The sequence below is a fragment of the Xyrauchen texanus genome, chromosome 40 (genome assembly GCF_025860055.1).
Source record: "Xyrauchen texanus isolate HMW12.3.18 chromosome 40, RBS_HiC_50CHRs, whole genome shotgun sequence".
Taxonomy (NCBI): domain Eukaryota; kingdom Metazoa; phylum Chordata; class Actinopteri; order Cypriniformes; family Catostomidae; genus Xyrauchen; species Xyrauchen texanus.
In genome coordinates this window covers 26,955,594-26,971,665 of record NC_068315.1, presented here as the reverse complement: position 1 = coordinate 26,971,665, position 16,072 = coordinate 26,955,594, and the positions used below count along the sequence as shown (strand labels likewise).

At 40.2% G+C, this 16,072-nt stretch overlaps 1 protein-coding gene across 4 annotated transcripts in view; it reads right to left on the bottom strand.

Annotated features, from left to right (window-relative positions):
- Positions 1 to 16,072, bottom strand: part of LOC127633225 (carbonic anhydrase 4-like) — a 27,942-nt gene extending 11,870 nt beyond the window's left edge. Inside the window, exons 1-5 of one of the 4 annotated variants that reach the window (XM_052112161.1) lie at positions 16,048 to 16,072; positions 15,851 to 15,923; positions 14,734 to 14,760; positions 14,380 to 14,550; positions 13,835 to 13,876 (exon numbers count right to left, since the gene is read on the bottom strand). In XM_052112161.1, coding sequence (XP_051968121.1) covers positions 13,835 to 13,876; positions 14,380 to 14,550; positions 14,734 to 14,760; positions 15,851 to 15,923 — 313 coding nt within the window. In that variant the 5' untranslated portion in view covers positions 16,048 to 16,072. The remainder of the gene's footprint in view (positions 1 to 13,834; positions 13,877 to 14,379; positions 14,551 to 14,733; positions 14,761 to 15,850; positions 15,924 to 16,047) is intronic. The other 3 variants (XM_052112162.1, XM_052112160.1, XM_052112159.1) reach the window with 3 other exon arrangements.

Sequence of the window (16,072 nt, the reverse complement as noted above, 5' to 3'; positions counted from 1 at the left end):
GTTGTAAAATTGCCCATTGCATGTGCAAGAAAGAAAATAGGAAACATACTGGTAATACTAATATGCTGTTGTTATCGACATATCATGTACACAGTCATTTCAATCTTCAAAATACCAAGTTATAGAGACCAAATATGCCACACATATGATTTTGGTTAACCATAGTATGCAAAGTCTGAAACATTAACCCATTAGTTTGCAAGAAAACATAGATCAAGCACATTTAAGGGAAAATGTGAGATGGCACATTAGATACATGTCAATATTTATCACATGGATATATAGAATATATATATAGGATTAACAGGGTTCATTTCTCTTTCTCAGTAAGAGAATGAAGGGAGGGTCAGCACTTCTCTGAACATTCCTTTGGAGGTCGTAAAGGCCTCCATTACTCTGGGCAGGAGAATGATTCCTTTGTTCCGATCACGGCTCATTTGCATGTTTCTGGCTGGGTTTATGACGGTAAGAGATTTTGGGCTGAATGACTCAAAAGATGGCAAAACATAACGTAATATCATTCTACGAAGATCTTATATTCGAATTTAGCTAGGCCAAATTGTAAGGTTTAATTTGATACCAAGAAAAGTATATTTGGTACACTTAATAAGGGAATATACACTGAGGCTATTAAATATGAGGCCTCAGAGTTTAAAACACACAACGAAACAGTTCTAACGAGTTTGATATACCTCAGAAATACACAACATACAGGGATTACACGTATTTCATTAGCAATATGCAGTTCTGTGTTTAACTGAAAAACACACACACACACACATTGTTACGTTCAAAGTTTCCCCTTCCTGTCCACACGATAAGCACGTGGTGAGCATGCGGATGTCACATGCGGTTCTCTGTCAATAGTTCATTGTCTCTTTGTCAATACATTTATTGTGCTTGTGGAGGCTGGTTGGCGCTATTTCAGTAATTAGGGGGGGTTTTTAACAGTAAGTTCTTGTTTGTTCGGGAATCTGTTAAAGCCACTGATCCTCCGCCATACCTTACAGTCCCCCTTTTTCGCCAGGTGGTGTCCCTGTTGGAGACATCATCGGACGACAATCATCACAATGGCGGATGGCAGGTGAATCATGAGGGTTTTGTAGCAGGTAGTTGTTCCACGGTGGGTGATGTAGGACAGTAGCCACATCCAGGTCTCTGCAGCAGGTGCAGAGGCAGCAGGTGCCTTGACAGTGTGTCACCTGTCATTATGAAGTCAGTTCGTTTGAGGCAGGTGCTTGTTTGTGGCTGCAGGGAGTGGTTATGGGCATTGTGTAGTGTGGAGAGAGTTTCAGACTGACCTAGTACTGGTAGCAAAAGGGCAGCAGGTGGCCGTTCAGCCCTTGGTTCGGCACCCAGTCACCAGGTGTCTGAAGTCTGCAGTGTTACTCTGCTCTGGCAGCAGTGCTGACTTGAGCTTGCCTGAGTGGTGTTGGGCAAGAGTCAGAGGTTTGTTCTTCCCAGTACTCCTCAGGGGAGTTCTGTTCCAGGAGCTCTTTTGCTAGTGCTAGCAGCTCTTGTAACTCAGTAACAGGCGTTTCTAGCTGTCTTTGTGCAGCCTCTGTTTGGCACCTGTTTGAAAGGTGTACAGGAGGATGTTGTTGTAGACTGCTGTGGGACGTCCTGTGGTGTTTGCTGGGTGAGGCCTTGTGTTTGTTAAAGGCCTTCTGTGTCAGGTCACGCAGTTGTTGGATAGGCATTGTGTGGGGGCAGGCCATAATGCCTAAATGGTGACTTACCATAGGATGGAGGTTTCGGAGGAAAAGGCTCTTGAAGCTGGTGTCCTCCTCCATCCCAGGTTTGTTGCGAGCTCCGAAGTAAGCTCGTCTGAGTCTGTGGTAGTAAACATAGGGAGTTTCATGCCGACCCTGTTTGGTGTCTAGGGCAGCGATCAGTCCGTTGTTAGACTCTGAGAATTCCCTTATGATGGCTTGTTTCAGCTGCTGGTAGTTAGACTGGATGTTTTCTGGCTGTCGAGCCAGAAAGCGTCGCAACTCTGGGCTGGATGTGATCCAGATCAGATGAAGTCTATCTTGATGGTTCACACTCATCAAAGACTGCAGGTGAAAGTCAATGTCTCGCAGGTAAGCGTGGACGTCGTGGTCTCCTGCAAGCTCTGGTGTAAATGCAGGGATATGTCTGGCCATTCGGTTGAGGTCTTTGAGTGTCGCTACACGTGTCGTTTCAAGATTCGTCTGAATCAATCCTTTTCCTTCCGCGGCTGCAGAAGCTTTAAGGAAACTGTCCGATGACGTGTTAAGCAGAGGGGTTTGTCTCCCCCCTTTGTAACTCTGTGCTTGGCTGGGGGAGGTTTCTCTGCTGATTGCAAGTGGGGGAGTGAGATGTCTCTCCTGCTGTGGTTCCTTTTGCAGCAGGTAAGAGTGTCTCAGTTCTCGTTGGACCATGTCAAGTTCATCTTTGGTGTTGTCCAGCTGCTGAGTCAGCACTTTAACTTCAGCTCTGGACACATTCAGTTGACCTTCACAGGCCATGATTCTGGCATCTTTGTCCAAGAGTTCAGAATTTGCTGTTTTTAACAGTGAATCTTTGTGAAAAAGTACCTTTTCCAGGTGCTCTCTAGCTGTCTTTTCCAACTGCTCTTGTTGTTTAGCAGCTGTCAGAGCCGTTTGAAGTCTGTGGATTACCTCCTGTGACTCCCTTCTGCCAGGGTCCTTGTGTCTGTCCTGAGCCTCCATCTCTAGCTGGTCTATGCGGTTTTTAGCATGTGTCAGCTCCGTTTGGGACTCAGTGATCTGGCGTTTGAGGTTGTTTACCTCCTGTTTCAAACCTGTGAGGTTGTGGGCCAGGACGATAACCTCAGTCAGATATTTGTGCTCATACCTCTGGTTTGAGTCGTCTGTCATTAGTTCTTTTCCCTCGTTTTCCAGTTGCTTTTTGTTCTGTTGCTGAAGGTCGTCAGCAGCCATGGATAAAAGGGTGTTCCTCAAAACACCTAGCCAGTCCTTTTGGCCTGCCATCTGGGCAGTTAGGCTGAGCATCTGCAACATTTTGGCACACTTCTGGTGAGAGTAAGGGCAAGAGACTAATGCAAGATCAGACAGAATTTGGAGCTAAAGGCAAAGTGAGACAGCAAGGTGTATAATGTACAGCTAGGTTTTGCTAGGTGTGGTTAACAATTGAAATGTGTTCCTGATTATTACTATCTTAGCTGCAAATAGCAGGATGCTCAGATTTGTGTGGATCTGAGTGGCTTTGCTAAAAGAGCGTAAGCCTAGATTTAATAAATGACTTAAGATGTTTCTTTGGGTCAAATTATTTATCAGCACTTACTGATAGCATACAACAGGCTTGATCTTTGAACACATGAAGAGGAGAAAGAAAGAGGAAGAAAAGAGCTTTCCTATTAGATTGTGTCTATTAGTGGTGCTCAAAATTATGCCATAGAAATCGTCTAGATTACTAGTGTAGCTGGCTCATAAAATTTAAGCAACTTGTTGCAAATAAACACAAAATCGAGAAGAAAAGTATGTCTAGTTACTTTTGCAGTTTTATGGGGAAATAAAACTACACTAGACCAAGAGGGTTAAATGGGAAAATGAATAGCTGACTTCTATTATTAGTAAAAATAATAAAAAGGCTTGAAGAAGTGATTAAAATAGCAGAATAACCTTGTATTGGGAATAATCAATAGCACTGATGATTAACAATTAGATTTGCTTTGGACATCATTCTATAGTTGGTCACAGCTGTTGCGTGTTCAAGACCACACAATGTGTTTGTCCCTCTATAAAGTTTAGTCAACGTGCCATTGAAAGTTCCCAATAACTATAAAATTATTCTCTATCTAAACAGTTTACATGTAATTAGTTTTTAGATTTAATTAACAAAGTAACTGCAAATTTAGCTGAACAGCGTTCAGTAAGGGATGCACCTGAAAGGTGCAGGTGAAGTTAGATGAGAAGAATTAAAGTTAAGGAAAGAGAAAGTGAAAATTCAGAAACCAGAAATGGGGTTAAAGGAAAATGGTTTAGATCACTTCACTCTGCATGCACACAAGCTGTAGATAAAGGCTTCATGTAAACTGTGTTAGCAGCTAACTGTTGAAGCTATTAGTTAGCTTAGCCTAAGCTAAGGGGCTGCTAAGTTGGGTTAGCTTAGCCACCTAGGCTGGTTTGTTTACAAAATGGCGTCGGAAGGAAACACATGCGCTATCTGGAGTGAGCACTTCCTGTGACAAGTCGTTGTCATGGGAACCAATGCACTTCAGAGTTTCAGTGAGTGAAACACAGGTTTGATCACCAGGAAGCTAAGCCTTTTAGATGCACAGATAAAGTTTAGATGAAGGACATCAATCTAACTATAATTTGTAAGGCCTTTATACTGTGAAAAGGGAGCATCGCCCAAATCTACATTTATATAACACTGTACTGAGATTTCTTCATCAGAAACAGGTTAAGCAATCAATTCTGGTACAGTTTACATGCCGCTGAGCTGAGATTCCTTCATCAAAACAGACTTACACTTTAATACTGAAATTAGGGTTTCTCCGCTAAAATCATATTACTCGTACACTGATACCTTTTGAAAATATGCTTAAATGTGTTAAGACTCTTTCAATTACAGTAGAGATGTCAATTCAAGCCATCACTTTATCCGCATCCAAACAAGCCAGCAACTAGTGAAGCAAATGCCGTTTCGCATGTCATGTCCTATTCTGACCGGAATTATTCAATGCACACTTTTAAGTTGACAGTGGTTAAAGCTCATAACCTTTGTTTAATCATGCCCGCATCATTCTCCACCATTATGTAGCGAATCAGCTCTATATTCTTCCACCATTAGGAAGCGAATCAGATCTATGAAATATTAATAATCAATCATAACTTGTTATAATCGATTATGAATATTTGGATCAGTTAATCGGGTTAACTTGATGTAGCTACATTAACATTACAACCAAATACTCGGTTCATCCCGTGAACACTCAATTTTGGTTATTAATTAATTAATTAATAGAAATGTACATTTCCGGGGCAAGGGAAATGTCTTTCTTACTAAGTATTAAGAGCAAGTAGTCAAAATCTATGATTAGTGACTTTAGATATGAGCTTGAGACACAGACAACTTTACATGTGACATGAACAAGACTTTATTAACTAGACTAAACATTTAAACTACTCTAACATACATATACATACATTCATACAGTTTACCAAGGGAAAGAGGGCTGAAACAGAATACAGGAAGGCAAGAAGTTATAGCATTGTTTGAAGTTCAGCAGATCAACAGCCTGAGCAAACCATCATATTAGTTCTGACACGCCCTTTTTAGAAAGGGGTTAAGGATACTTAATGTATCAAATAATGAGACTAAGTTTGATACTTGCATGTCCCATTTGAAATAAACTGTCCTGATGCAATTTGTTGAGGCTCCAGTTGATCTTTGATGTTGTCTTGATGAGAGAGAGAACCAGTGAGAGTCAGAGGATCTTGGTGAATGGGCAGTCAAGGCTGTAGGTAGCCTGGCACATGCTTGGGAGTCCTTGGGGCCTTCTAGTGTGGCATGATTCAGCGAGAGAGTGAGAGAGCACAAGGCTCAGAGGGCAAGAGAGCAAGAGATAAGCGACAGGGCTAAGAGCGAGCTAAGATAAGAGGATGAGAGGAAGTGGGCGCAGCAATTTTATACCCTCGGGAAACAGGTCCCACCTCTCATTGGCTCGACCAATAAGAAGGGTTTGAGTTCTAGGCGGGAATTTGGTTTATTGCTCTTTGTTGTAAAATTGCCCATTGCATGTGCAAGAAAGAAAATAGGAAACATACTGGTAATACTAATATGCTGTTGTTATCGACATATCATGTACACAGTCATTTCAATCTTCAAAATACCAAGTTATAGAGACCAAATATGCCACACATATGATTTTGGTTAACCATAGTATGCAAAGTCTGAAACATTAACCCATTAGTTTGCAAGAAAACATAGATCAAGCACATTTAAGGGAAAATGTGAGATGGCACATTAGATACATGTCAATATTTATCACATGGATATATAGAATATATATATAGGATTAACAGGGTTCATTTCTCTTTCTCAGTAAGAGAATGAAGGGAGGGTCAGCACTTCTCTGAACATTCCTTTGGAGGTCGTAAAGGCCTCCATTACTCTGGGCAGGAGAATGATTCCTTTGTTCCGTCACGGCTCATTTGCATGTTTCTGGCTGGGTTTATGACGGTAAGAGATTTTGGGCTGAATGACTCAAAAGATGGCAAAACATAACGTAATATCATTCTACGAAGATCTTATATTCGAATTTAGCTAGGCCAAATTGTAAGGTTTAATTTGATACCAAGAAAAGTATATTTGGTACACTTAATAAGGGAATATACACTGAGGCTATTAAATATGAGGCCTCAGAGTTTAAAACACACAACGAAACAGTTCTAACGAGTTTGATATACCTCAGAAATACACAACATACAGGGATTACACGTATTTCATTAGCAATATGCAATTCTGTGTTTAACTGAAAAACACACACACACACATTGTTGCGTTCAAAGTTTCCCCCTTCCTGTCCACACGATAAGCACGTGGTGAGCATGCGGATGTCACATGCGGTTCTCTGTCAATAGTTCATTGTCTCTTTGTCAATACATTTATTGTGCTTGTGGAGGCTGGTTGGCGCTATTTCAGTAATTAGGGGGGGTTTTTAACAGTAAGTTCTTGTTTGTTCGGGAATCTGTTAAAGCCACTGATCCTCCGCCATACCTTACATAGGCTAGATTAAACACAAAACAAAAACAAAAAGACACACACAACACAAACACACACGTGGCAGCTGCATGTGGCTCTCTCTCTCTCTCTCCCGAACTGCCATGTCCCGCCGTATTTATCCCTCTCCTCAGCTGATTAGATCAATTGCCGCGTGGGCATGCATTGTCACAGCCCTGCCCTCTTCCTCATCACAAGTGCACTTTAACTATTTACCATAGTTGCACTCACAACCAAAATCGATAAACACAAAATCCCATGACAAAGTGAGTAATGACAACATTTTTACCACTTCTTTTGATGTGATACATTGACAAAATGATCACTCAAGAAGTCGTTATGTTGCTACCAAATGTTCCAGTACCCTGATATCAACCCCATTCTGCCAAGTTACTGACAAGTGCCATGCCCCATAACACATTTTTGTATTAGAATCCAGGGCGTGCTGAGTGACTCCAATCAGACTTCCTAAGCAACCAATTGGCCCGGTTGCTAGGGTGGATAGAGTCACGTTAGGTTAACCTTCTTGTGGTCGCTATAATGTGGTTCTCGCTCTCGGTGGGGCACGTGGTGAGTTGTGCGTGGATGCCACAGAGAATAGCATGGCCTACATACATGTTAGGTCTCCGCTGTAATGCACTCAACAAGCCACGTGATAAGATGCGCAGGCTGACTCTCTCAGACGTGGAGGCAACTGAGATTTTTCCGCCACCATCCAGATTGAGGCAAGTCACTTGTGTATTTGGGCATGCCAAATTGGGGAGAAAAAGGGGAGAGGGGAAAAAAAAGCATTTTAAAGTGCTAATTTAGTACTCAAGAAAATGTTCTTTATTAGAGTAATTGAAAATGGTTGCGTTACCATGCGGTTATCACAATACAGTTAGTTTTCCCCCCATTTGCTGAGGTATTGTGTTCTTAAAGTTGCATTACACTAGCAAGTCAAATTTTCGTTTTAAAAATAGACAAAAAATTCTCCTGAAATTCTGTTTAATTCTATATTCTATTTTGTTTTAGAGTGATAAAGGCTATTCCATGCATTACTGTTTTGAAAAAAGTCTAACCATAATAAATTGAACAATGTGCATAGATATTTAGTGCAGTGTGCCTTTTTTTAAACACCTTTGACCACTTGACTTGGTTTACAAGCATTTTATATGAAAGTTATTCCTACATATAATGATGCCCATTTATGATGCCTAAGAAGCCATAACATGCAATTGCATATTTCTTCCCAACATTGTTATAATTAATGTTTTGCTAGTTTTGGTTTATACTAGCGCTGTCAATTGATTCAAATTTTTAACCTTCGTTGCCCCCCTTGGTCTGTCTGCCCACCACAAGCTCCCCCCCCCCAGTCAATGGACATTTGTTCTTCTTGTTTTATGTTATGTTACTTTTGAGCGTCTGGAATCCGCTCCTTTAAGGGGGCTCTGTTATGATTACCATGTCTTGTCTCACTGTTGCCCTTTGTTTGTCATTTCTGTCACTCCTGTAGTTCCTTAGTTTTCACTTTTGTCTCCCTCGTAGCTCCATAGTTTTCTTGTCAGCCCTCGTGTTCTCTGTTCATTGTTTTCACCTGCCCTCGTTAGTTTCCCATTGGTTTCTGTTTATCACCTTGTCATCTTGTTTGAGTTCTGTTTGTTCATTGGCTCCCGTTCCCCCATGTTCATGTATTTTAACCCAGTTGTTCCACTCCCCACTGCCAATCGCTGAATGTTGTTAGCCTGGTATGTGTTCCCTGCCCGAGTTCTCAGTTTTGTTTCATCGTGTTTAAGTTTCCTGTTTTCCCATTGTGGGTTTTTCCTTTGTGTTAATTAGTTTGTTTATTTAATAAAGTGAAGTTGCATTTAGATCCACTCTCCTCGTCTGCCTTCGTTGCCTCCATTCGTTACAGTAGTTGATTTCTGGTTAAAGACCACACTCACAAAGCAATTGTCCATACAAACTTCTATTAAATTTGGTGTAATGACTCTTTTTGGGAGTGCAGTAATTCCACGAAATGCATATTGGATTTCCATAGTGATAATAATAATAATAACATTATTAGTAAGGAAGAAGAAAGGGCCACAATCTGATTATTGTAATGGCTAATTGTGTATGACTGTTCATTAGTGGTTACTTAATAGTTATTTCTCCTGAAGCTGAATTAGTAGATCATTAAAAGAAGTTCTTTAGGAGGCGTGACTGAATTCAATAGTTATTGATTAGCTAATTGTTACTTAACACAATTATAAATGCTATTACATACTGATCAGTTAACACACCTTACTTCCATAGTTAATAGTAGTGACTTATGTGTTAATGAAGAATTACCTATTAGTTCTGCAGTAATTCCTTATTAGTTATGAATTAATTAAGATATAGTATTGTAATGTGTTTACCAATCTAAAATGTCATGGTTTGAATTTAAGTCGTTCCATGGAAGGAACGAGACTGCGTGCTGCATGTAGCCCTCCCCAATGCCCCCAAAGAGATGTAACATACAGACCCTGAGGGGGGGAACAGGTGCTACATGACTAGCATGGGAGCAAGTCCGGCAGCTGTGGCCTTTTCTCTCACTATGTCTCTCACATAGGATGTGAAGTGGCTGGGGCTATCTTAACACTATGAAATGCGTCGGGGAAGGTGGTCTTTCCCGGTCCTATACTTTCATGGCGAAAAGACCCTGCGGAGGCCACATCCTGCCCAGTCTAGTGGGAGGTAACGTGGCAAATACACGACGAGGGTTGTGAAGCCATATGTGGGAAATGGCGCGGTGGTAGGTCCAGTCTAATGAGGGGGGACTCTACAGCACGGCAACCGGGGCAGCGGGGCTGCCCAAGGGAAACACGAGTCCGCCGACGGGGGATTTTTGACGTACCCGGAGTGGCGGAGCAGGTAGTATGGCGTCGGGAGGCACGGACATGTCCCGAGGCTCTAGTGCTGAGAAAAGACTCAAAGCACTTACCTTGCTCCACACTCCCGGCAGGGGGCGGGTTCGTGATTGAGGAGGAGGTCCTGTAAAGGCGTCCTCTGGACTCGTCAGAACCGGCCAGCTAGAGAACAGTCGTGGGGCCAGCCTGCCGGGACTGTTGAGGTGTGGCGGCAGAGTGCCTTGAGAACGGCATTTGCGGGCCAGGTGACCCAGAGACAAAGGAAATAGCTCTTTTATTGAGAATGTGGGTACCGCAGCCCCGTGTAAGGGGGTGCGGCAAATGAAATAAATCCAACAAAGATTCTCCTCCCGGCCCTCCACCGGGAGCGGAGCAGTCTGCTTACCTACTCCGGAGCTAAGATCTTGGTCCCTGGGTCGATCGCCTCAGGAGCGCCTGGGAGCCTTACGGGTCCTCGAGGGGGGCCGTGAGGCGGGAGGGGGGGCGACTTCCTGCGGGAAGTCTTCCTCGACACGTGGGCTGAGAGCTGGGCCTGGGATAAGGCGGAGCAGGGTGTTTCTTCGCCACAGGAGGACGCCCTCTGTGAGCAGAAGGGGCATGGCCAATGGCGGCAGGCTTTCGGCGGGGCAGAATATGTCAGATGGCCTCCGTCTGTTTCATCACCGCGGAGAACTGCTGGGTAAAGTCCTCGACGGTGTCGCCGAATAGGCCAAACTGGGAGACAGGGGCGTTCAGGAAATGCACTTTGTCGGTCTCACGCATCTCGACCAAGTTCAGCCACAGATTACGTTCCTGGACCACAAGTGTGGCCATTGCCTGCACGAGTGACTGCGCTGTGACCTTCGTGGAGTGAGGTCGGTCGCTGAGTGCAGTTGCTGCAGCACATCGGGATTAGGGCTACCCCCGTGCAGATCTTTCAGTGTCTTGGCCTGGTGGACTTGCAGGAGGGCCATAGCATGCAGGGCGGAAGCGGCATGTCTGGAGGCGCTGTAGGCTTTGGCCGTCAGTGACGCCGTTGTCCTAGAGGCCTTGGAGGGGAGTACAGGGCGACCCCAGCAGGTGGTATGGTTTTGTGGTATGGTGGTATACATTTTAACGTGTCATAGCCTGAGAGACAGTGGGTGAATGTTTTATGTGTTTTACCCACATGTGTCATGCCAGTGTTCACCACAGTGACCCTTTGAATGGAACTGAATTGAGAGAGAGAGAGAGAGAGAGAGAGAGAGAGATGAAAGGGACACGTGCCGTTATTACCCAGCAAAAATTTATTTTTCCATTTGGAATAACTTCAGTATGCCATGTCTGCCATAGCTTGTGAGAGTATTCAGCAGTCATATTATGTAAAATTGAGAGAGAAAAAAACTACAAAGGAATGTTCTCTGATATTCAATATTACACATATTATGTTTACAGTAACAACTTAAGCTTCATACACATAATCATACTGTCAAAACTACAGGGCTATGTTATGCTCACAGATAGATGTCTGTGCGTTTGCAAAATGTAGAACAGTTAAGTATCATCAACTAATAACAGAACTTGTATAAAAGCTTGCAAATTATTTACTAAATGAATAATGTGAATAATGAGAAATCAATTAAATCAGATTATAATGCTGTTAAAAGAACTAGTTCTTTTTAGTTTTGCATGAACTATTCTTTAAAGAGTGGACTTTATTATTCTAATTTCAAACACTAGTTTTTATAGCCACAAACTGGAAAAGAGAAATATTGTGGTAATACAGAAAGAAGTCAAAGGTCCTGCAGTCACAGTTCCTGCAGTCACAGTTCCTGCCACCTGTGATGTCACAACTCTGCTATTCAGAGACTGAACACCTCTGAAGTTGTTAGTAATCAGCATCTGTGGGCTTGTGTTACTTAAATAGACAGTTGAGCTGAAGAGGCTGATCTGTTTGGAGAGAAATTAAAATAATCTTAGAATGTGAAGAATGTACCATTCTCACCCTAATATAAATTATTATTTTCTAATGTTAATTATAGAGTTGCACTGACTTACCAACTCATGGCTGACTTTGATGGTGTCTTTAAACACAGTCCAGATCACAACTTCATTACAGCTGGGTGTGGTAAGGGAGCCTTGGTAACGGTAATATTTTGTTCTGTCCACATTTTCAAGCAGACTGTCCATTGTAATTTGGTGCATGATGTCTGATGTTGTTTGACCTAAATATATACCAGAGGGTGTAAGGAAACAACCCATCCCTCTTCAATTAATTTGAGGATGTTTGCAAAATTATGAAGGTGAAGGGATTATTCATTAGTATACAATGAGCCAAAAAGTATTTGGATACTTAAGCCACACTTATAAATCTATGAATACCTTTGCATAATATTATAAAACCTCTAGCATCATTTGTTTACAGATGTCACTTAGAATAGTTTATCTAATACAATAACATTCATACATTAAATGTGGCTTAATGGTGCACTCAGAATTTTTTTGGCAAATGATAAAGTTAGATGCAATTTACACCCCAGTGCAAATAGTGGAAAATATTATTTGCACCCCAAACTTGGTAGATTAATGGTAGATACTATTTGCACCCCTATTTAATAATTAACATAGAGTATAGGGTCATCACTGCAGCAAGTTTATTGTGTTTATTTTGAGTCCCACAGACACCCTACACCTAAACATAACCCTAACCCAGATAGCACATGTACTGTACATCTCCAAGTTGTCTGTTTTAGTTTTTTTCATCTGGAAAGCATCACATTATAAGTAACATCTGCTAAAAATCCTTAAAAGATCAGATTAACAAACATTTTCACATTCAATGTCTTACTGATATCCAAGAGGAAATGTTTCATAGAGGTATTACAGATGAACAGACAATGTAAAAAAGAAAATATGTCATTCAGATGTAAACACACACATGAAATCTAGACATCTAGGCGATGTATTTGTGCTATCAGTGAACCTTCACTCAAAAAATGTATCATGGGTTTAGTAAAATCATAGTAACTACAAAATTAACATGGTTACTACATTAACACAATTTTATTGAACACCATGTTTAATTGCATCAAAACAATTGCTTCTGCCAAAAATATGATTACTACAATATCACTATAGTAAAACTAGGCTACCTTTAATTGTAAAAAGTTTTAAAGAAATATTAAAAGTGGAGACAAAAAAACAGAATGGGAAAAATAGTGGGACAAAGGCGGAATTGAACCATAGTTGCCCACATGAAAAGGCTTTTTCACCAGCGTTACACCCCACACTGTTGGTTTTCCAATAGGGTGGTTTTCACTATCCTTTTCTGCATAATGCGGCGGCTCATTTTTGCTTATTGCGGCACATTGCGCTCGGTTATCCATCTGGCAAGTTCGCCCCTGATCGGCCCGAAGTGCATAGTTTTTTTCATGTCATATTTTGATTTTAAATGTTAATTTGAATATGTTTTTTGTGTTTGTTTGCCAGTCCAGTCCTCATTCTTCATGGAGAGGGTCCCCTCATGAGGGTTGCCATGTTAGAATCGCATGACCAGCAAAATACTATTCATTCTATCTCAGTAACGATCTGTAATTGAACACTTTTACTCGAATTAATCATGGCTGACTGTGAATTGTGAATTTGACATCTGAATTTGATTGACATCGGTACCTGAAAACGATTGTGTTTGAACAAGTGGCACTCTAGGTGACAGTGCAAGTAAAAGACGAAATAATCAAAGTATTACTGAGTGCACCTTTAAGCATTCAAACTGTATGGGCAGTTGACAAAACCATTTCCTTACCTGCATTGGTGATGTTTGACAAGTAAGATGTTAAGATTTCCCAGCTTTTTGTTTTGCTTGTGTCATTGGTTCCCTAATGGTTAAATAAAGATACATTTATAATATATATTTACTTAAGGGTTGCATTTCCCATCTCTGAATGTAATAAAGATGGCATTGCTTACCTCGATGAAGAAACCAAGAACAGCTAATCCTGTTAGCGTCATTAGCATCTAAAGCCGCTTTAACACCCCGTTGTACTTTGAATGAACGTTCACGATGTGCAGCTGAGAGACAGAATTAAAGTGACACAGTGAATGATTGATCACACATAAATTCAAACATTAAGTTATATTTTCCTATACTATTTATACCTCCATTGGGTATTGTTTGCCATCCACAGTGTGCTCAGAGCCAGATCCGGAGCTGCCGTTACCCCAGTGGAGATGGAAACTTACAGAGTTATAAAGACCAGGAAGATCACCTCCCTCCACTGCCATTTTAGTATGATCCAGGTTGACCACCACTAAGAAGACCAAAAATACTTTACTTACAAGTTCAACCACATACTATATCAACACTGAGGTTGAGCATCATGCACTGTGTATCGCCAACATTTCTCAACTAGCGTCTACTTTTGTACTTTTCTGAGGATTTATTTAAAGCTATATTTGTGGCACTTCTTTTATTACTGTGTTCCAAGGATTAAATGCTTTTGTTCAGTATTCCTCACAGGTCTCTTTGAAAAATAAATAAATAAATAAATAAAGCATCAACTAAATAAATAAATGTAAATGTTGTGATAGCTTTATCACAGGTATGAGCAATTAATTAATCTTTAACAAGACATAAACAACACAATAAGACAAATACAGTCACTTGTAATTAAAATACAAGTATTGAATTGTAAGCCAACCAGACTATATTTAGTAAGAAATAGCAAACCCTAAAAAATGCATTTGATCGGTGTGTCAAATAAATGCAGAAAACAACAATAAATTACATTTCCTGTTGGGCAGCACCCCTTACCAGAATGACCACTGTTTATAATTGACATAAAAGTTGCATTGTCACCAAAACCAGTAAAGTTGAATGTGGTCAGTTTGGGATTTGCCTGAACATTTGCAGTCACAATATCAATGGGAGATTGCCTTGATCCATTGCAGAATTGTGAGACAATATTGGGCCACTTGGTAACATCTATTACAAATGAACATAAAACCAGAAAATTTACTTTTGCTCATGAAATTATACATAAGAGCATGCTGATACACTCAAACACCCATAATGTGGAATTCTAAAAGTAAATTGAGCAAGAATTTATTAATTTATTGTTTATGTATATCGTATTTTAGGGTAAAACAAAAAATAAATCATACTTACTGCAGGCTGGCTCATGATAGCACCATTCTGTTTAGGATAAAACTACAGTATTAAATGAACAGCTCACAAAAAAAAAAAAAAATTATCTTTTTATATAAAGATAAAATATTGCCTAAATAATTTGCACACTCAGCATAAGATTTGTGAAAGTGTGAATCAAACAGAAAGTGTACATTTTTGCACAGAACCTTTTGTAAAGATGTAAAATCAAATTGCAATTTGTGTCATCATTCCTACTCAACCTACCCTGAGTGGCATTTGAATCCTGGCATGGGAGCCGGATGTGCTAGAAAGGAGGCTATAAAAGCTGATTGCAGGTTGCAATGTTTTAGGTCATGTTTAGGCACAAAAACATTGCCAAAAGTGTAAGCATGAACAAAGGATGTCAGAAGAATACAGATCATATTTACTTTGTGTTAATTTGAAGTTGCAGATTCACAACACATGATTTACACTTATGAAAAGCATTTAAGTATTGCTAAGATTTTTTCTTACACTTATATCTAGATTTAAACATTCACAAAATGTTCTGTGCTTGCAATTTGAGTTACACTTTCACAAATCTTGCACAAATGCTACACATGCAAATCTTTAAGGCATTCATTTAAATTAATTTGACATATTTTTACTATAAATTCTCTGCCCTGTCTAGTAGCTGGTGATATGCACGAAGAATGCAAATCGCCAACACATTCATAAACATTGATTAAACAGTTTAAACATTGATCTGTTTCTCAAACACACCTATTATATTTCTAATGAAAACATGTATTTAACCACTGGTGCTGAATGTATTACTTTTGTGCTGCATGTATGTGCTTTTTGCTGCTTCAAAATTCTGGCCACTATTAAATTGCATAGAATTGACCTACAGAGCTGAGATATTCTTCTAAAACATTTTGTTTGTTTTTAGCAGAAGAAAGAAATAATTTTCCTCTTTTTTTTGTAGCCTATCTCTTTAACAAATAATCAAAGAAAAGACCGCTAGAATGTGACACCATTCCTTAAATTTTTTAGAGCCTTTAATATCTACTCGCTATTGCTAAAAAGAATAAATTAAAAGAAAAAGGAAAATAGGTCTATTGAGATTAAGTGATGCTGAGATTTATCTACTCACCCACTGTTGACTCTGCACTGTGAGCAGTGGGGCACAGAATGGCAGCAAGGCACGTTACCAGCAAGACAATCATCTAAATAATAATAATAATAATAATAATAATAATAATAATAATAATACAAAATTGTTAAGATTCATAATTTTGTACCCAAACTAAATTTTAATTTAATTTAATTTGAAACGGATAAATGTCTTACCTTAGTTTTTGAAGAGACTGACCTG